Below are 23,468 nucleotides of genomic sequence, written 5' to 3'. Positions count from 1 at the left end.
ACATTTAGAATTAAAAAAATGTTAGTTCTGTTATAAAACACCATTATTTTAAATTAGGATACAACATATTTTCTCCCTCTCATCTCAGCATTTCCCAAAATCTATAGCTGTCAGGGACAAATGAATTCCTGTGTCCAAAAATACTATTAGCCTTACTGGCTTCTCCATTAAAAACCTTATGGTTACCTTATTATATTTGCTACATAATTCTGAAATTTTCAATCTACCTACTCAGCAATGTACTTGCCATTTAATATGTCATCCACACAGATTTATCGAATATATTTTATGCAGCATAATGTATTTTACGATGTGTCTGACACATTCTAGCTTCTAAAGAGACCCTCAATTGTACTGGGCAATTGTGTTTTAGTATGTGAGTAGAAGTCCAACTGATGAGACCATCTGAGTTCTAATACTGTTTCTTACCCCCAAAGGATAAGAAATATGCTCCAGTTTAGGGGGAAAGGATGGAGAAATAATGTACTGGGGATATAGTATACTTGGTGGAAATGTGTAGATTGAAACAAATATAACATATAAAAGGAAAATCCCATCACTTTGTCAACAATTTAAGGATAATCAGAGAACTGAGGCTATTGAGATCCCTGGAGTACATTAGATCCTAATTTTTTAATTACAAGGCCTGAATAAATGGTATCTCCAATAAACAGATAGGTGTGTGAAGCCTGGCTTTTGTTTTGATGCTTATAATAAAATGCCACTATGCAAACAGTCAGTGCTTCAAGTCACCAAAAGCATACTTCAAAGGAGCTTTGACTGATACCCTTCTGCTGTTTTGGTTACCTCTGTAGTTCAACCCTTGCCATCCACTGTGTTAGACAGCGAATCTGATATGTACTTCTGAATATATATCCACCTACATATGAAAAGATATATAGAAAATAGACTTGCAACTTCAAATAATGAAAGCAATTTCCTTGTAATAGCAAGTTAAGGATCTGAAGATGAATACACACACACACATTATATACATATATATATATAGTGTATGTGTATATATACATATATATGTATGTATGTGTATATATATACAAACACACACAACCATATACAATATATACATGCTCACAATACACTAACATGATCTTTATTCTGATGACATCATCATAAATGTATGAATGATTTTCTGTTACTTAGTCTACACAATTCCTAGTAGCTGGATCCTGTGAATCTATTACATGGATTTTATATTTTGGCAACTAGGTTCTTAATCTAGGAAATATAATCAGTGTGCCTTTCAATGATTCTGTTTGAATCTACATATTATACAAATTATGTTATCTTCTCAAATGTTTCTTCAAATAACACATAATTAACAACTATATGGAATAACACAACTCAAAGAATATAAACATGAAGTCCCTTTTCCTCCCCACTTGTTCCCATTTACAATACTCCTTGCTTCTTTCCCTTTCTACCTTCCTACCCAGCCTTCTGGGTAAATTCTCAAGTTACTGTTACATGACTTTAGCTAATCCAGTGACTAATTAAAAATTAAAATGATTAGTATATTTCAGAACTTTGGAAATTTTCCCACCTTTTGGCCATCTCCCATTGGCAGCTATGGAGTTAAAAAGAGTAGTTCCTTTCTTCTTTGCTTTGTGATTATGTATCTCCTCTGAGATCTCCATGCTTCCACTTGTTGAAATTGAGCCAATGAAATTATGAGGAGAGTTGTAGAGGATCTTTATATATAGATTTTATTTTAAATTATTTTTCTTTCATGTGGGACAGGGATAGAATCCAAAATCTTTAAGCTCTAACCCCAGTCAGAGTCTCTGTTCTAACTTGACAAATACCCTCATGAGCAGGCCTGTTATCTGGCCATAGAATTCTCAGCTGAATTCTTTGTTCATACTTTGTGGGCTTTGTGGAGACTCATTCACTTAAGTTCTTCTCCCTTCCCTGTGATAGTAGTGACACCATCTCCTCCAGCTCCTGGCTTGCTTGCTCACCACTCAAACACTGGTTTTCTTTTCTTTTTCTTTTTGTCTTTTCTTTTCTTTTCTTTTTTTTTTGTGTTGAACTCAGGGCCTGGATGCTGTCCTGGAGCTTCTTTTGGTCAAGGCTAGCACTGTATTTGAGCCACAGTTCCACTTCTACTTCTTTCTTTTTGCTTTTTGTTTGTTTTTTGTTTATAGGTTTATCAGAGATATGAATCTCACAGACTTACCAACCTAAACTGGCTTTTAACTGAGATCCTCGAATCTCATCTTGCTGAGTAGCTAGCATTATGGGCACTTGGATTATGGCACTAGGATTATATGCCACTTGTGTGCACAGCTTCCTTTATGTTATTAATAGCAACTAGATTGTCGGCCCCTCTGATTCTGTTTTCCTGGGAAGGAGGGAGACACTCACTATGCAGCAAATAATATGTTCTTCCAAGTGGTTATGTTAAGCTCTTTTTTCACTTGATTTAAGAAGACATCAGTCTGTATAGCTGTACGACATTCTGCTCTACTATGCTTAATCTTCTCTACCATATTATAAGCCAGAAAAGAGTGATCACTTGTGATTCTATGGTCTCTGTGTTGTCACCCAAGTTCTAGAGACTGGTGTAAAAATGCAATATCAATTTTCTTTGTTCTTCCACTGCAACTGCAATCTCAATGAGATGAGTTCTCAATGCTTGTATTTATATGGTTAATATTTTATAATGTTTGATTTGATATAAATTCTCACTTATTCAGCAACAAAGCATAGCATATCTTCATGTTTGTGTGTGTGTGTACATACACACACCAATACTGGAGCTTAAACTTAGCACCTCACACTCTTACTTAACTGTTTTGCTTAAGGCTGGTACTCTACTACTTGAGCCACAGTACAGGCTTCTTGGTGGTTATATAGAGATTAGATTCTCATAGACTGTCCTGCCCTAACTGGCATTAACCTCAAATCCTGAGATCTGAGCCTCCTAAGTAGCTAAGATTACAGATGTGAATCACCATCAAGTGGCTCATATAATCTAATTAATTACATTAAACAATGTTAAATATTGCAATGTAAATAATGATTGCATTTATAAACTTGTTTTGAATATGAAATGTTAAGATTTAAGATTTTCTCTTTTCAAAACGCAGTATATAATTGATACATTAAACAGTGATCTATTATTAATTTATTTATTCATATCACTCCCTTAAAAAAACATCATTGGTGAGGAAAAACACTTGTTTCATTTCCCCTTTGAATGTTCAGCATGATTGTTAGAATATTTAACAGACCTGCTCTATCTTTTGAGTATGGGCAGGAATGAAGAAGGAAGAAGACTAAATCTGTCATAATATGATGAAAAAGAACAGAAGGAATCTCTAATGTACAAAGTAATTGCCATGATTATTTGGTAAACACAAGAACCCAGAGAACACTATTGTTTAGTAAGATTATCAAGGGAAATCTTGTCTTTGAATAAAGATATGCTACTCAGAGAAAACTAATGCAAACATAATTTCACCAAAGTATTATTATCTGAAGAACAAAGACTGTTATCTCCATAAGAAATAAGCATGACCAATTCCTAGAATATGATTATGGGTCTATCTCTAACCATAGATAGAGTCTTTCCTGAGACTTTGTGACTAATATTACAATATATCTTTTCTTCAGGATTTTTCTTTAATTTTGGTAGGTTAATATAAGCCTTTCTCTCCTGAAGCTTCCATTCTTGAAGAAAAAAATAAATAGTCTTATGTAGTCATATATTGAAAATGTAGAAAGCTGTTGCCAAATGCAAACGAGAAGCAAGTAAGCTGAGTAAGGTGCTAATCCCAGCTATAATACTGAACAAATTAGAATGAGTAAGACACAGAAGGCCAATGAAATATGTGGGAAGAGAATATACATGTAATGTACTTAGTACACAAAGTATGTACAAAAAATGTCCTCTGACCTTACTATGAGTTGGACTGTAAATTTACAGTCAAGTACAGTTGATTTGGAAAGTAGAAAGAGAAGTTCACAAGATTATGAGAGGCATTGTGCTCACAAATTAGATACTAACAAAGAGCTCAAGAAAATGTAAATATTCTCAATATTGAGAAATTAATTCTATGGATACCTTGAAAGAAGACAGATTCCTAATATAGTGAAGGGATGTCTACATGAAGTTTTGCTAAACCAAGTTTTATAAGATTTATGTTAGGACTTTAATTAAAAAAAACAAAAACAAAAACTAAACCACTGAGGCCTATTTATGAAAGGCTCATTGACTGTTTCAGGTTCCTGAGAGACCTCCAGATACCAGATCCCTATGGATGGCTTTTGCAGACTTTGAGTCAGTTTTGGGCTAGGTTTAGCCAATGGGACAGGGGCTAAGACAGCAGTCATGATGGAAACAATCATTCCTTAGCACTATAGCAAAGTGGATACTTGCAAGAGGGAAGAGGGGTCAAGTAGAGAGAGGTAGAAGAATGAAGGGGAGGGAGAGGAGCCAATGCAAGCAAGAGTACATTGTATATATTACAGAACTGAGAAATATAAGGGAAGGGGTGGATCAAGGGTGGGGAAGAAGTTGAGGTGATGACACAGCTCAAGATGCATTTTACACATAAACTGCTTGGTTACATGGCATCAAATACATAAACTCAAGATAAGTAAGGGAAGGGTTGGGTTGGGAGGGGTGGTGAGAATGTTGAAAGGGTAACATTGATCAAAATTTAGTATTCAAAAACTGCTTCAATGAATGGGAAGTCTTTGGACAACTACTTGAAGACAATAAAAAATATTCAAAAGCAAACCCCACATAGTTTTATAACATTGATAAATAAATAGGAAAGCTTATATATGAGAGGTGAATTTGCCACATGCAATCTCATTACAAATCTGAATGTAGATCATCCACAATTTTCACAATTGTGCATATCTAGAAATGTTTGAGTTTTGCTTGTGAATTAGAAATAATGATTAAATAGTACTCATCGTCTCAAATACAGAATACACAAATAATGAAAAAGTTCCCACATATATTCAAGGAAGAGTGACTAGCAGCCAAAAAGTATGTGGAAAGCTTATTCATTTCACTGACTCAGACATGATCTTCAGGAAGGGTATTAGAATTCACCAATATCAGCAACACTGTTGTTTCAGTACCTGGATTTAGTAATGAGTTCTTACTGGACATACTCCACAGAGAAGTTCACTAGAAATTCACACCAAAAACCATAAAGAGTATCCTGAGGAAGTAGCACAACTCTATCAACTTACAAGTACCACAGATGTCTCATCTGAGATATTCTTTAACTGGAAATGGACAAGGAATATAGTGATGATCAGTTTTCTCCTTCTAGCTCCTTGATTTACAAAATATAAGAAGCAATAAACCCTCTACAACTCAAGATGTATAAAAATAACAAACATGGTTAAGTTTTCTACAATTCAACTTTTGTTTATAAAGCTTTTCACAAGAGCTCAGCTTAAGAAAGAAATTTCTTCTAATTTCACTACAAAATCAATGTATTCTGGCTTAAGCCATCTGCTGCAGAGAGATGAGCTTTGGAAATCTGACATGTGCAACCTAGTATGACCAAATAGTCAGTACTCATTGGAAATTCAGGAATGCAGGGGTCCAAACACTACCAATGCATACATATCATATTGATGGCAATTACTTTGTCCAATAAAGTAAGTTTATTGGATTCTGATATCGTTAACATTTTTAATCATATGGCTTATGTCCTGGTTTTCATTTCACATACCTCTGCCAAACTTTGTTGGCTAGAATCTTTTTTATCTTCATATGACTTATGATTCATATTATCCATTCATAAAGCAGCATCATAAATTTGGATTGCAGTACCATAAATTTAAAAATATGCACCTTGTCCATAAAAAGTTTGATTCTTAGTGTGCCACCAGTAAGATATATTTCTCAGTTGGAAAAACACAATTATACCATCGTAAGTAAAATTGCCAGTTCAGTATCTTCTTATGACATCATCCCATGAACCCTATCCCACCCTCAACTATTTCTGCCACACCTACCTGAAAGACTTCTTAATATCTTCTGCCTGGATTGTTTTGAGAATCTCTTGGTATAACTGAGGCTCATTGGTTGTTGAAGATATGGCATCTGAAGGGCAGCTTGCATGTGTATAATAGCCTATCAAAATTCCAAAAATAAATAAAACTGTAGCTATGGTAAGCAATTTTAAAAAGTGACAAACACTGCCACGGCTGTTCTTTGGTGAAGATCTTGTATAGTGGCTAATATAGTCAGATTCTTCTTGAAGTCGCTGGAACCTTCCTTTAGGTGAAGTTGCTGGTTGAATACAATCAAGATGGAGATCTGAGGCGTCTGAGTGTCCCAGATTCTGATTCTCAGCATTATCTAGTTGGAACTGGTCAAAACCAGGCTCCTCTAATTCCTTTTCCATGTCCCACTCTAAGTCCAGGGCAGTGGTTTGAAGGTCATCATTGTCTAAATACTGTGAGTGGCCAGAAGTTCTTTGATCTGCATTGACCTTCTGATAAGCCATCTTTTTACCTATGAAAACAAGAAAACATATTGTCTTTAAGTAAACAACATAAAAGAAAAAAATTGGCTCTATTGGTGTGTATGAAATCTTAATGACTATAATTGTTCTTGTAGAAATACATATCTGAGAGATAATAATCAAACATATGAGAGACAATAGCTATATATATGAAATAATAATTGAGTTATGTTATCTTGTGGGTGTTACATAAGCAAGGAAGATTACAAAATTAAAAGGTATTTGGTAGAAAGACTGAGAAAATGTTTTTAAAAATCATATAGACACATGCACAATTAACCTTTGATTCAGCAGAACAGCAAAGTTACAAACAGACAACTAAGGAAGGCAAAATTAAGCTTCACATTACACAAGTACTTTATACAATTTAAGGGCAAATACAAAAAAAAAAGACAGTAACTAAGTATGCTAAGAGCAAAAGAAGAATAAAAGATTTTAGGTTGATTTAATTTACCAGGGCAAGTTTTAAGAACACAGATGTAAGTTAATAAGAAGCAGAATGGCTAAATAAGAATCAACTTTCCAGAACTACATGAGGTGAAATGGGGTATGTCTACATAGTCAAAGACCACCAGAAAAAGGGAAATATTTTAAAGCAATTAGAATGTATCAAGATGTTCCACGGAATTGTGCCACAAATTGATCTGTCTCAGAGAATTTTAACTAAAAGTCTGGAATGGCACGAATCCAAAGAGGGAAGCCATTTAACTGCCTAGGAGAGTTTAGCTCATAACCTTACTACAGGAGTGGCAGATGGAGGTTTTTCTCCCCTCCACAGTTTTGGATGACAGTTTGTTGTATCCTGCAGAGTGGTATTAGGATAACTGGGCTAATTAACTGCAAGTGGTCTTCTGCCTGTCTTCAATAACCCACTGGTGCATTATGGTGGCAGATTAAGAGTATTTACACTTAAATTTTGTGTGTATTAGATTTGTCACCTCAGCTGGACGCTGAGGTTCCTCACTAAGTTTTATGGGTTTTCTGTGCTTCCTACTGGGGTGGATAAATAAGAAAGCTCAGCCGATAATTGATTAGCTAATTGCCTTTGAGCCAGTGATTGGCAAATGAAAAAGATACAAAGACTTTGTGAAAGGAAATGGAATTATGTTCCAAGTTATAGTCATATATCATAAGCAGATGCCTACTTAATTAAAATGTTTAGAATTTCAAGGAGGTTTCTATATGATTAATTATTAAACTTTGAAAGGCAGAACTGTAACTTTGACTGCACTTTTTATAAGCTAACCTATGTTGTAGGTAGGGTTCATTTTCATCCAGAGTTGACCTAATGAGGATGAATATCACATTTTGTCAGATGTAACAATTAACTTAATTACAATTATTAAGTAGGTTAGATGGCAACTGATTGACTAACAGGAAGAAACCAGATGTGGTATAGCAAAAATGTTGAACAGGAAGCACTAGATGATTTGCAAATATGAAGTTAATAGAATAAAAGACTTCTAAAATCTATGATCCTAACTCTGTCATGTTACTGAAAAGAAAATCTAATAAACCTACTAGAACTGAGTACCCTCTTGTGTTTTCATAGAAATATAAGTAAAAGTTAAAGGAAATTTAATGTTATACATTTTACAAATGAATTTGTTTTATTTTCTATTTTTTCCAGCCTAAGGCTTGAGCTCAGGGCCTGGGCGCTGTCCTGAGGGTTTTTTGTTTGTTTGTCTTGTTTTGTTTTTGCTCAAAGCTAGCACTTTACTACTTGAGCCACAGCTTCACTTCTGGCTTTTGGTGATTAATTGGATATAAGAGTTTCATGGACTTTCTTGCCCAAGATGGCTTCGAGGCACTGTCCTCAGAATTCAGCTTCCTAAGTAGCTAGGATGACAGATGAGTCACCAGCACCCACCTTAAATTTGTTTTATTTTATTGTTGCTCACTTGAACCCAAGGCTTCATGCTTACACAGTTTGCTGTCTCACAGCCGGCACTCTCCCATTTAAGAATGTAAGCCAGCCTCCAACCCTGGCTTTTGCTGTGTGTGGTGGGGGCACAAGGATGGGGTTCTGTGGGTCTATGGGTCTGCGCGTGCTCATGTGCTTCAGTATTAGGGCTTGAACTCAGCACATGCATGCCCTTAGCATTTTATTCAAGGTTGGAATTCTTCCACTTATCCACCACACTTCCACTTCCTGCTCTTTGGTGGTTAATTAGACATAAGAGTCTCATAAACTTTCCTGTCCAAGCTGGCTTCGAACCTGGATCCTCAGATCTCAGCCTGCTAAATAGCTAGGATTTCAAGCATGAGTGCCCGGCTACAAACCAGTTCATTTTAATATGCATTAGAAAGCACAATATTTGTACTAGATATTGCTTTCTTCTTTGACTAAAGGACCAGTAAAGGTTGTGACATATGTTGTTTGTTTCTTTAAATCATCAATTTAGGGATTAATGATTAATTTACTTATACCCTCTCAATGGAATAGTATATTTTTTCTCCCACTTTAATGAAGCAGAATCTTTCTCTCTCTTTCTCTCTGTCTCTTTCTCTCTGTGTAAAGACTTAAGTAATTAAATTATAGAGCATGGTTTATGCTTAAGAATGACTTGGCATAAGAAAGTTGCTATAGAAATGTAAAATTTCACCTTATGATCCCTAATTCAAACACTCAAAGTCATTTCTGTACAAATCATTTAAAAACTAAACGTAAGGAGGGAGAGTTTTCATCTCAAGCCTGACAATGGGTATTTTCATCAGATGCACATCAGCAATGTAATGCTTTTCAAACATGAGACAGACCCTTCAATTAGAATGTAATGCAGATAGAGATAGTAACTCCTCACCATGATAGTATGGGTTTGACATGCTTCTTACCACTTTCAAAATTATCACACATTAATCAGTTTTCAGTATGTTCTATCTTCCAGGAGAACATGATCCAGTCAAAGGTGGATGAAGCCACTTGATATTACAGAAATCCAAACTATTTTAGAAATTATGTTAAGTGATGTAAGTCAGCCACAGAGAGACAAAGGGAGATGTGTTTTCTCTTAGATGAAGAAGCTAGTTTTAGCTTATAAGATTTTAAGTACTTTGGGTAATTGTAAACAAGTGAATTAAGTGAAATATGCTATATTCAAAGGAAGAACTCAACTAGTGTAATTCCTTAGAAGGAAAAATCAAAGTTCAATAAAATAAGCACAGGAAGTGGGTACTTGGAAGGGATGTGGGTGGGGCCAGACGGGAAAGGGTAGATGAATACAGAGGAGAAGAAGGGTAGAATGTAGTCAGGAATTCAATGAATATATTGCAAAATCAAGAAGAGCGAAAGAGGGGCTGGAAAGGTGGCTCAGTGGTAGAGTGCTTGCCTTGCATGCATGAGGTCCTGAGTTCAATTCCTCAGCACCACATAAGCAGAAAAAGCCGGAAATGGCGCTGTGGCTCAAGTGGTAGAGCACTAGCCTTGAACTGAAATGCTGAGGAAAAGTGCCCAGGCCCAGAGTTCAGGCCCCATAACCAAAAAGAAAAGAAGAAGAGGAAGAGGAAGAAGAAGAAGAAAGAAGAAAGAGTGAAAGAAGGGGAGGGCTGAGAGGGATGAGTGATAATGTTGAAAGTGGTGACATTGATCAAGATGCCTTGTATTCATAAACTTTGTAGTTCTATGGCAACTCCTTTGTACAATGATTTAAAGATAATAAAAAACAAAAGGAATAAAGACCAGCAAGTTCTAGAATGAAAAAAAAGAAAAATTATCAAGGAAATGAACATACAATAATAAGTCTATTTATCTATCTACCTATCTATCTACATAATGAAGGATTTTAGTCACTTACTTGGAAAAGTCAATTCAAGAGAGTATATATAATTAATATGTGTGTATAAAAGTTATAGTAAATAGTATACATGAATACTTATTAAATATGTATTGTGGCTGCTACAGATCTATTCTAACACAATAGCTGGAAAATATTTCAGAATATATACTACTTATTATACATATACATAATTATTATATATGCTATTATTATGTATACTATGTACTAAAGAATCTGGCTGCTACAGGTCTATTCTAGCACAATAGCTGGAAAATATTTTAAACATAAAAATATTTAATTTTTTATTTCGTAAGTTACATATTACTAATTCCACTGAGGAATATGATAATAGCACTCTTCCTTTAAAATTTTCTTAGGGAGAACATTATAGACAATTTTTGAAAGAATCTAAAATATCTGTAGTTTTCTTTTTTTTAATTAATTAACTTATTTTATTGTGAAAATACCATACAGAGGGGTTATATTTACATGGGCAAAATAACGATTACATTTCTTATCAAGCATTGTAGCCTCCTCCTTTGTTTCCCCTTCCCATTCCTTTTTCTTACCAGTATTGTTTCACTTAAGATATATGTGTGTTCATGTGTTTGTATACACATGTAGATAGATAGATAGATAGATAGATAGATAGATAGATAGATAGATAGATAGATAGATAGATAGAGATGTATATGTATGCATGCATTATGTTTGTATGTATCATCAATCAGAAGCAAAACTAATAAACTACCAAAGTTTTGGTAATATATTCAATTTTTATTTTTGTCAGTATTGGGGTTGAAGTCAGGGCTTCACATTTGCTCAGCCTGGTTAATCTTCTGGTGCTTTTTCATGGAACCATGTCTCTAGCTTAGATTTTTCCTGGATATTTTTAATATGGATACTACTGGACTTTCCTGTCTGGGCTGGCTTTGAACCAAGAACCTTCAGATTTCAGCTGTCTGAATTGCTAATATTTAATATGCCAATCTTTGTCATATTAAAATTTGTCACAATCCCATCATTCTTACAATGCCTCTATCTGTAAAATGCCTAACCTTACAGAGACAAGTGAAGAAAATACTTTTCCCTAGCGTTTCCAAATTGCCTAATAAAATGAAAATATTATGTTACAAACACAAATCATAGGTATTTCTTAGACATGATCATATGTTATCAGAACTTTATATTTTTCTATTACTAATGCCCATTATTCACTAAAGTAAGCTGTCATATTACTTTAAATGTAACACATGTGAATGACTTTCAAAACACAGGTAGCAGATCTTAGAATATGCCACAGAGACCTTTCTTGATAATAGACTGAGGTTGATACAGATAAGGTCATAGAGACTCTTGACATTTCTTCTAATAGAAATATGTAGAGCACCCTAACTTTCTATATTGTCACATTTGGTCTTTTGTATTAAATCCAACTTTTATGGAAAATATGTTTGCATGTTTTCAACAGATCTTAGTCTGTAATAAAACCCCTTCCTAACCCAGGACCACATTGAAGGCTGCATTGTTTTTAAAATTCAATGTAAAAACTCATTTATCTTTTAGATATGCTTACATCTCTATAAACGAAAGTAAAGCAGATACAAGTTGAATTAAAAGGCCTTTTTCTTGAGTATGGCAGGTTTTGATCAATAAAAATGAATTTGCATCCATATGGAACACATGATTACTTTAAAAAGAAATTGATGCTTCTGAATGCTATTTCAGTCATACATATGTTAAGTAAATTATCTAAAAGAAAAGGAAAATACAGTTATATGCCAAAAATTTAATATGTAAAGTACAATCTGACTGTCAGAGATTTAGCCCAACATTAAATCTGTGGTAGCTGGCAAATATTTTAGATATCAAATATATTAAGGAAAAGTTTTGTTTAATGAGGTATGCATTACGAAAGCTACTGAGAAATACAATATGACCACATTGCTATTTCTTTCGTGCAGAGCAATCATAAAGAGGAAATTTATTAATGCTAATAGTTTAACTTTAGGAATCTCTAAATTAGATGAGTATGTACTGAAACTACCTAGTTCAAATGCAAGTTGTGCTCTGTGATTTAGGTCAGCAACTAAATATCTTTATACTTCAATTCCATACTTTTAAAATACAAACAATAGAGCTAGTTTGTAGATGTATTATAAATAGTAAGCGAGATTCATTTATTTCAAGTGTTCAGAGTCTAATACATTGTAAATTATCTACTAATAAAAGGGTCATTACAGATATCCATAGAGCAAATGAAAATAGAAATATCAGAAGAATACAAGTTTAAAATACAACTTTAATTAAATTCAAGGATGACCAGAGTCCTAGATATTTTAATAACAAAACCTGGAGTTAATGAGAAATGGAGCTATGTGTCCAAATACTTGATAATGGCAAACACTTGTTAGTAATTAGACCTGGCACAAAATGATAAAAGATATTTGGTTAATGTGGATACAAAAGTCACTATATTTGCCTTACATGCACCAATTCTAGACCCTGTGACTATAGTCCTGATCTTCCTTTACTCTATTTACAAAAAGATAGATGGGTTTCTGCAACACTAAAAATTTTCCTTTAATAGAAATCAGAAGTATGTAATAATGAACTTGAGTTATTCATGTTTATTGTAGAACAGCATGCTTGTCATAGACAGTTGACTTGATCCACTGACTATGATTTTGATAGTACTGTAACTCAAACAATATAAAAGGCTGTGCAAATCTCATTAGAATTGGGAAGCTATTTCAAGGCTTTCCTGCCTATAAAAGTTCTTTTACAAGTAGAATAAGTAAATGACTCCAGCAGATTAACTTTAAAACAAAAAGGTAGACTCTCAATTTTCTGTCTGATGATTGAATCTTTATGTAGAATGAGAAAAATATTCAAATAGTGTTTTCTGAAGCTTTGAATATCAAATCATTTGCTGGTTTGAGTGGATTGACTTAAAGAAAAGAAATTTCTTAGAAATGTCAGTGCATTATCTAAAGGCATTCATCATGTATTCATGATGTAGTAGTGTTACATTATTACTGTAGCAGTAAACTACATTTGTACCCGCTGGAATTTTAAAACCTAAGCTTAAAATAGTTTTAAAATATTGCTTACAGGTTGGAAGAATTTAATATAATTTTTCAGCATGAACCTAGTTAAGAGAAATAAAGTTCATGTTCATGAAAAAAAATATATATATATGCATATACATATACATACACATACATTTGATGGCCCTGGCACTTGAACTCAGGTCCTAGATACAGATTTGTGCTCAAGGCTAGTGAGCCACAGTCCCACTTTTGGCTTTTTTGGTTGTTAACTGGAGGTAAGAGTTTCATGGACTTTCCTGCCAGGTCTAGCTTTGAGCAGCAATCTTCAGATCTCAGCGTCTTGAGAATTATACGCATGAACTATCAATGTGTGGTTATGCTTATACAACATTTTTGTTGTTGAAAACTTTAGTAGTCTCGATTTAATGGCAGGACAAAGATAAACAAGACAAAATCAGTCATTCAGATGACAGTTTTGGGGATTCATTTCTCAGTATAATTAGTTTTTTGGTTGTTTTGGGTATTTTTTGCATCTCTTTTATCAAATAGCTTTGGCAATTGTTATCATGTCTATAAAGGCATCACAAATTCCTTATTTAGTTGCAATTTTGTATGTCAGTGGCATAAAAGAAATTATAATTATTTGTTTCTCATGCTTCACTAATTAAATAAATATGTGAAAGGTAAGGGGAAAATTGTCATCTGTGATTTATTTTTAGAAGAATAAACTAAAAGTGAGAGCTCATTCTGAAATGGGAACTAACATGCTGAATGCTGGCAGAGCAAAGGCTCAAGCTGTTGAGGGTGAACTACAACTTCACTCTAAGCATCCACGATGGTTCACCAAAAGGCACGGGAGATGGGAGAATGCTATAACATTCCACGTAATCAACTATAAATTGAAAACTCAAATTATAGTCATTTGAAAAAATAATATTTGATGTAATCCAAATCTGTTTTAGGCATTTAGGTCATTTGCATATGCATGAACACCTGCCCATTCCTGAATAGTCCAAGCCTTGCTTTGGGGACCTGATCACTCTACTTTGTATAACACACCCCAACAAGATGGTTGGTTGGGAAAAAAAAGATGGTTTGTTGGGCCTACTAACCTCAATTTAAATATCATAATTATATGATATATCATAATGATATAACTCAATTTTATGAAGAATTAATTTAAATGAACCTAAATAAGACAAAGTACTCTCTGTGGGTGGCTTTAGTAACTTCAATATTTAGTGTCATTCAGAACATCTGTCCTCTGGATTTGGCTTACTAGTATTACAAAATTCTCTTGACTTAGAAGTATCAGCTTAGTCTTATTCCAGCATAGATCCCTTTCCTGGTACCTTCTGGTATCATTATCTTCACCCACATTCAATATTGTTTTCTTGGAGTGTGGGTGTGTGTGGGTGTGTATGCATGCATGCATGCATGCTCACATTCATGCACATGCACACTGGTATAGGGCTTGAACTTATTATCTGGTCACTGTTAGCTTTTTTTTTTTCTTTAATGTTACCATTCTACCATTGAAGCCACAGCTCCACCACCTGTTTTGGGTGACTCAGTGGAGATAAAAGTCGCGTGAACTTCCTGCCACAGCTGTCTTAGAGCCTTAATCTTCAGATCTCAGCTAGGATTACCAATGTGAACCACTGACATTTGGCAAGACTGCCTTTAATAGTAGTAGTAGTAGTAGCAGCAGCAGCAGCAGCAACAGCAGCTAAGATTACAGCTGTGAACCACCCACATCTCGTTAGACTGTCTTTAGTCTAAACATTATTTATATTTATGGTAAGAATTTCTAGAAGAATTTACATCTATGGGATTTATTTTCTTTTATATCTTCAGAGTATCTGAAGTAGCTTACAGTGGAAATGTAAATATATAAATATAACCTAAACTGGAGTTTGATATGCCTCAACACTGGGATTGCATGTCAAATCCGGCCACTCGCCACATGTATGCCAAGTGAAGAGACTTGGCAAAGGGCAGAGAAAGGGGATAAGGAGATTTATTATGTGGCAGCCAGGAGAACACAGCTCTTTAGTTCAACTTTAGGTGAAAGACATTAGCTTTAGATTTTATAGACAAAGAAGGGGTGGGGCAGAAAGAAAGACATACCTGATGATTAAATAGTCCAATTAGAGGTGTGGCCAGGTTGACTAATATCTATCTCAGTCATTTTTTCAGAGTTCCCAGAGCGTTTCTGGTAGCTGATCTGGTTTGTCCTGTGCTTTTAGCTGTTTTACTTGGGGGCGGTTACACTTGTTGTCACAAGGGGGCTTCAGGAGAGTATGGCTCAGATCAAAACCCAGGTTTTTCCTGCTTTTAATTAATTATGGGTCCAAGAGTCGCTGTTTCTCACTAAAAAGTCATTTCAGGACCTCTTACATAACCATAAAACTACGAAGTCAATAAAAATAGTTGTGCTGGTAGCTTTAGTATGCTTATTGACTTTGTAGCTAGCTAAGATATGGAACCAACCCAGATGCCTCTCAGTAGATGAATGGATCAAGAAAATGTGGTATATATACACAATGGAATTCTATGCCTCCATCAGAAAGAATGACATTGCCCCATTTGTTAGGAAATGGAAAGACTTGGAAAAAATTATATTAAGTGAAGTAAGCCAGACCCAAAGAAACATAGGTCCCATGGTTTCCCTTATTTGCAATAACTAGTATATGTCTAAGACAATCAGAAAAGGTCAGATAAGTTGATGTTAGGTGAAATGAACCCCAAGATAAGGACACAACTGTTTTTTTTTTCGTTCTTGCTATAAGGTAATTTTTTTTGTTGCTTTGTATGTCCCTCCCCTACTGTATAACCCCTGTTTCCACTGTATTTGATGGTATAATTTGTGGAGGAGAAGGGAAAAAACAAATTGTTTAAATAGGGATACAGGTGGACCCATTGCAACAATGAGATGTTCAAGATGTTATGTCCAAAAACGAACTTAACAACTTTGGCAGGGTGGGAGGGAGTGTAGTTGTGTAGATGGGAGGGCAGGGATGGTAGGGGAAAAACAAAGGAGGAGGCTACAATGCTTGATAAGAAATGTACTCATTACCTTGCCCATGTAATTATAAACCCTCTGTACAGTATTTTCACAATGAAATACTTATTTAAAAAAAAGAAAGAAAACACAAAAAGAATGTTGGTTGGGTGAATAAATGCAATTATGTTATTCACTATACATTATTTTGAAAAAAAGCTACAGTATCAGAGTGGAGGCAAAAGCTGATTTTTTTTCTAAAGAAAGGCAGGATAGCTGGGAGCTGGTGGCTCACGCCTGTAATCCTAGCTACTCAGGAGGCTGAGATCTGAGGATCATGGTTCAAAGCCAGCCTAGGCAGGAAAGTCATGATCTCTAAGAGTTCCTATGGAAATAAGAGGGTTGTGTGTATTTGAGTGTGTGTGTGTGTGTGTGTGTGTTTAATGTACTGTGTTGTTTCTTGCCCCTCCCCCTTTGGTTCATCTCCTGTTGTCACTGTTTTTGATTTTGGTACTCTGTGTCTTGTATATACATTTATCTGATTCAGAGAAGGGAAGGAGAATAACAAAATGGTGACACAAAGGACAAAGGGTGAATCAATTCAACAGTGATACTCACAATATACTATGTTGGAAATGAAGTTTAGGAATTGACAGGGGAGAGCGAGTCAGGGGGAGGGAAAGTGGGAAAAATGAGGGAGGAGCTAACATAGACAAGAAATGTACTCATGTAAGTGTAACCCCTCTGTGCATCACTTTTACAATAAAAATATTATTTAAAAATAAATAGTTCCCAGAGTTAGCATGTTGTTAATGAATACAGAGATCATACTGACTTATTTATCCCTGGATCTATCAACAAATGTTATTCAACACATAAACAGCCTATAGGGCCAATTCAATCCTAAAGGGACTGCATAAATCCTGAGACCCCTCATTACAGCCTTCAATCCAGAACCCAAAAGATATCTGCTATTTGTTTTTCATGGTACCCAGACAGGTGTTTATGTTTCCTCACACTCTGGTATTAAGCAAGACACCACTTTAAGGAAAAGACTGCAACTTTTGCTTCATATGGTGTCTTCTGAACATTTTCAAGATTTCTCTTTTCTTCTGTTGCCAAGGGACAAAGACCCAATTATCACTGCTAACAACTTGACAGACACAGTTCATATTCAGCATCTATTGACCTGTTTTGAGCCATTAAAACTCTTTTGTCCCTCCTGTCCCTCTCCCTAATACATGTGGCTTACACTGGCCTTGAGACGGCTTTGAAGGTGTCAAGAGTTAATACATCAATATGATCAACACTTGGCTCTTGGAGAGCTCTCTACAAGAAGGAGCCTCTTACTTTGATAGATACACTGCAATTTTTTTTATCCCTTTAGCTGGCACGAATTATTATAAATTGCTACTTTTTGACTATGGCTTTTAGATTTCCAGGAACAGGCAGATGAAGCTTTTATCTACAGCAGGTGACTAAGTACTCTATTTTTCACATTTGCAAAAAGTACTTTAATAGTTTACTTTTAAAATATCTTTACTTTTCAAAAAGAATCAACAGGTTTCTGCAAACTAAAAGTGATTTACTCTAAAATTTAAAAAAAAAATCAAAAATTTTGCTAAAATCACAACACAGAAAATCTATTTATGGCTCAGAGTAGTAACCTAACTTACAAAGATCCTATATTTCTTTTTACTTTTTAATAAAATTAAACTAAAAGTCATTTCATTCCTGAAATGACTGTTTCATGCTAGGGAAAATATTAATATATTACTAGTGTATGATTAACTGGTAGAAAAGAGAGTTATATGCTTATAAAATTCATTTATAATTCTGCTACAGGGTCATGTATTATGCGTTATCTGAACCTTCCAAAACCTATATTGGGAAAATCTGAAAGTGTGTTATTTAGTTAAAGTTCAAAGAACAAGGTCCAAATCTGAAAGTGTATTATTTAGTTAAAGCTCAAAGAACAAATGTAAAATTTTAGTATTCAAGTTTCACTCATAGAAGAGGAACGAAAGGAGATTAAAATTAGTGATTTACTCTAAAACACTACAGTAGTAGAAATTAGTTCGAGATTATCTTCAAGGTAGGAGTCTCATAAGACTAAAATATTGGCTAAAAATAACTTATGTGAGTGCTTATGCATCTTTGGAAATACATTGGTGGTAAAAGAGGTGGTTGTAAATCCAAGTCACTACTAAACAAATTCAAATCAATTTCATTGACAACTAGTGACAGAATCAAAATTGTATTTCTTTCTAATAATTAGCTAGGAAACAAAGAAAAGACAAGAACAAATTACTTAGGATTTTGCTAGTTATTCTCATTCACATTGGCTATGTCCGATATATGTTCATACATAGCTAAAGATAAACAATATATTTTCACAATATTTTTCGTAATCTTCATATTAGTATAAAAATGGAATAACATCTGACAAATGGCAACGTACTTTTATTTTAAATTGTTTGAAATTCAAGTTCTATAAGTAATTTTCTTCAAGTATAAAAGACTAATGATTGTTCATCTTTTCAGTTAAAAGGATTTAAAAAAATGAGAAATAATGTGAGAATATATTACAAATTGTGGATAGTGTGCATTACTAAGTTAACTTTTTATTACAAATACAGATGCGTGCATGATAACCGTTTGGGGTAAATTAAAGCAACTCAATAGATTACTAAAAACTGAGTTAAGCATTGCATATGTCATTCGTATTTTATTTATGAACAGGAATATTATAAAAAATGAAAGACCATCATGGAACATAAAAGTAATGCTGATATGAAATTAAATGTCAGCCAAAAGGCAGGAAAATTCAATATTCACAAAGACATTAAATGTAAAATATTTAACAGAACTTCTTTGTAATTGACACCAGTCAAAGATGGTTTATAATAATAAGCCATGAAAAATTGTTAAATTCACTTAACACTTCAATTTTAAAATGTCAAATATTACTATACCAACATGAATTTTAGCTTTTGTCAATCATTTCTTCTCTTTGTTTCCATAGTGAAATCTCCTTTCATATTTTTTTATTGTTGCATTGGTTCACCCTTTATTTTTTTTATTGTGAAAATAACATACAGAGAGGTTACAATTACATGGGCAAGGTAATGAGTACATTTCTTATCAAGCATTATTGCCGCCTCCTTTGCTTCCCCTTACCATCCCTTCCCATCTCCACCACCCCACCCTCCCCGCGCCAAAGTTGTAAAGTTCAGTTTTCGACCTAGTATCTTGTACATCTCATTGTTGCAATGAGTCCACCTGTATCCCTATTTAAACAATTTGTTTTTTTCCCTTCCCCCCCCACAAATTTTGCCAACATCAAATACAGTGAAAACAGGGGTTATACCATGGGGGAGGGACATACAAAGCAACAAAGAAATATCTTATAAATATGCTAGAAACAATAGCAAGAAAGAAAAATCACTTGTGTCCTTAGCTTGGGGTTCATTTCACCTAACATCAACTTATGTGACCATTTCTGCGTGTCTCAGACATATACTAGTTATTGCAAATAAGGGAAACCATGGGACCTATAAAGACTTGGAAAAAATAATATTAAGTGAAATAAGCCAGGCCCTTCATATTTTTTAAAAATTTCTATATTCATTTCTATTATTTTACTATTGATATGTCAGAAACCCATTTAAAAATAACTGGCTTGCAAAGTTTATTCTTTTTCATATAATAAGGATTATACCTTAGAACCAGCTCTTTAAAAAATCATTACCAGACCAAAGATAATGTTTTTCTTTATCATTTCCCATAGGCGAAATCCCAAGTCCTAATTTAAAAAAAAAACAAGAAGAAGTAAAATGTGACTCATCCTTAAGATACTTCTTTGGAATTGAGGTCTCTGAAACAGCATATAAGCAAAGACCTTTCGCCCTAGAATTTCTTTAATTCCTTCACAAGTAGAACTTACATGCCATTCCCAAACAAAATACCTACATTTCAACAATATCTGTGAGAAAGCTTTATGTCACTACCGTATCTCCAAGAATTGCTTCTCTATAAAAGGGAAACTGCCTTAAGCAGGGACATGAGCTGTCTTGTTGGAGAGATCAGAGAAGTCCTAAGACACTGAGTCATGCTCCCAGCTGAGCTGACTTGTTCATTCAAGGCTGGCACTCTGCCACTAAACTACATCTCCATTTCTCATATTTTGCTACTTAATTTGAGATTAATAGCTCACAAACTTTCCTGCTCAGGCTGGCTTCAAACCATGACCCACAGATCTCAGCTTCCTGAATAACTAGGATTGGGAGCATGATCCATTTGTGTCCCACTAGTTTATATATATGTACATTTGAAAGTGAATTGAGACTGGACTCCTGTGACTCATGCCTATTATCCTAGCTATATCGGTGGCTGCGATTGGTAGGATTTTGATTCTAGATCAGCCCCAACAAAAACCAAGACCCTACCACAAAAACAACCCCAGCAGAAAGGGCTAGAAGCATGGCCCCAAGTAGTGGAAACACTGCTTAGCAATCATGAAGCCTGAGTCCAAATCTAAAAAATAAATAACTGAACAATAAAGTCAAATATTGGTATTGATAATTTATATAGCACTGCACTAAAATTACCAAGTTATTAAAAATGGTGCTTATTAAGCACCAAGAAGCTGTTTTAATTTTGCATCCATAATTACAACCTTCAATTGAACAGAAAGTTACTTTGCTTCATAAGCAAAAATAGACTTTTTTTTTTCAATCCGGGCACTAATGACTCATGCCTATTATCCTAGAGACTTAGGAAGCTAAAATCTTAGGATCAAAATTTGAAGCTAAACCAGGCAGACCAATGCAAATCCAAGAGACTCTTATCTCTAATTAACTAGTAAAAAAGTCAGAAATGGAGATGTAGATTATGTGCCAGCCTTACATGAAAAAAGCTGAGTAGGAGGGAGAGGCCTTGAGTTCAAACCCCAATAACAGCACATACACAAAAAATGTGGGCATTTTAAGTGGCACAAAATCAAATAAAATTTCATGAATATATGATTTAAGTATTATTTATCAGTATTATTAGTGAGTATGATTCAGAATGATCAGTTAATACTAATTATGCATTGAATTTCTCTCACACATATAAGCATACCCAGCCACCTGAATTTCTGAAAACTACATATGTAGGAAGGGAAAATCACAAGTAAATTTGTATCACAAGTGCTCAAATTTCACCATTCATTAAACAGTACCTCAGTCTGCAATGAGTGGATGTCAGGTTTCTGGCTCTTTACACGGTGTGAAGATTCAGAAAGAATGAGAACACAGAAGCAGAAAGGAGGAAGCAGGATGTAGAGAGATGGCTCCTGGGAAACATACCCTAAACTTTATAAACTTTCTATACTTTGGCTACATTGTAAAAATGTTATTTGCAGGACCTTTTCAGAACTGGCTTTTGTTGTGTAAGCATCAAGTGTAAAAAAAAAAAAGAGAGAGAAATAGCTGTATATTTTTAAATTGACAAAACAAGTTCACAAACAAGTTCAAAAGTGAAAGGAAGGCTGAAGGGCCCTCAATGCAATAAAGTCATTTCAGACTGCATGGTTATCGTAAGGGCTCTTCCTATATCTCTGCCCCAGATTGCTTGATGGCTTGAGTATCGAGCATCCCAGCTCTTGTCATCGGTTGACATGACTTAGGCCATTATGGGGAGATGAAGTAATTGAATGGAAACCTGAGGTATTATGGGAACAAGAAGCTCCATGATGTCCATTATTACCCATCATGTGTTATATCCACTGCTTTTTACCATAGTTACATAACATTTCTCTTTTCTTTGCCACATTCCTCTTTCTCAGATGGAAACTCTAACTGTCATAAGGGATCAGGGGTGCAGGATTAATCCAATTGCCTATCTGCATATAATACTTTTTAGAAGGAATCTATCCAGAAAAATTCATTTAGCTATGCCCAGAACAATCAAGACTGACTGCATAGAGATTGAAGTGCCTCAGTCCATCTGCTGATAATATTTATTGCTTTTTGGCACCTTCCACATATTTACGAAGCCTATGTGAAAGAAATCAATGCTTCTTATTTTGAGGGCAAAAGCAGATGGTGCTCCAGCAGGTAATAATTTAATTAAATGGTTCCCAAAGCTTGAACAAATTGCTCTAAAGAAAAGAAAATATTTTTATTTATTCTTTAAAAGTATGGAGGGGGGAGACAAAAAAGCTACATCAAGTTTGATTTGTGTAAATGCAAGAAAATTAGGACTTTCTAAATCTCTTATTCTTCAGAAAGTGCTTCCCCTTCTGTGGCTTCTTCCCAAAGTAGGGTTAAAATTGTTGTTTGTAGCACTGACACTGGTAATTCATCACCTCCATGAGACAATTTTAAGTTAAGACAAACCCCTAACATGGAGAAAGCTCCAAACAAATGACTCCCATCACTACTGCCTTCAATATATCTTAAGCAATAATATCAATATAGTACAAGCTTTGAAAATACAAAACAAATATATGTGAAATTGTTCCCAGTAATCTAGGATTAAAAATTAAACTCAGTGGTAAAGCATGTGTCTAGCATGTGCTGGGTTCAATCATTTGAACTTAAAATAATTAGCTATCAGCAAACATATATCACCTAATACACAACATGTATGTTTATGCATATATACATACACATAGTCACTATGTGCATGTGTTATATGTAAAGTCTAATCAGTCCAATATGGGGTCTAAAATAAGAATTCATGAGGCTAGTACAGAACTTACCCTGTAATTCTACATACTTAGAAGTTGAAGTGCAGGAGAATCATAGTTCAAGGCCAGCCTGAGGTAAACGTTATCATGATCTCCTTTCAACCAACAGTCTTACTATGGTAAGCCATACTGTAATCCCAAATATATAGGAAAAACATATAGGAAGACTGAGATCTGAGGCTGGCCCCCTGATTAAAAATGAAAGACCCCATCTAAAACTAAAGCCAAGACAGAGATACCAACAGACAGACAGAATACAGACAGGAGAAGGCTAGAGACCTGGCTCATAGCACAGCACCTAAGGTGCAAGTATGGGAATCCTGGGTTCAAACTCTATGTCAGAGGAGGAGGAGGAGGAGGGGGGGAGGGAGGAGGAGG

The 23,468-nt window shown here is 34.7% G+C and overlaps 1 protein-coding gene across 1 annotated transcript in view; it reads right to left on the bottom strand.

Moving 5' to 3' along the window:
- The window catches only part of Naaladl2 (N-acetylated alpha-linked acidic dipeptidase-like 2), a 902,864-nt gene that overhangs the window by 690,925 nt on the left and 188,471 nt on the right, over nt 1-23,468 (bottom strand). The window contains exon 2 of the mRNA XM_013016159.1: nt 6,010-6,511. Coding sequence (XP_012871613.1) covers nt 6,010-6,511 — 502 coding nt within the window. The remainder of the gene's footprint in view (nt 1-6,009; nt 6,512-23,468) is intronic.

This window comes from Dipodomys ordii, unplaced genomic scaffold, assembly GCF_000151885.1.
Source record: "Dipodomys ordii isolate 6190 unplaced genomic scaffold, Dord_2.0 Scaffold30, whole genome shotgun sequence".
Classification (NCBI taxonomy): domain Eukaryota; kingdom Metazoa; phylum Chordata; class Mammalia; order Rodentia; family Heteromyidae; genus Dipodomys; species Dipodomys ordii.
This window is presented reverse-complemented; position numbering and strand designations above follow the sequence as displayed.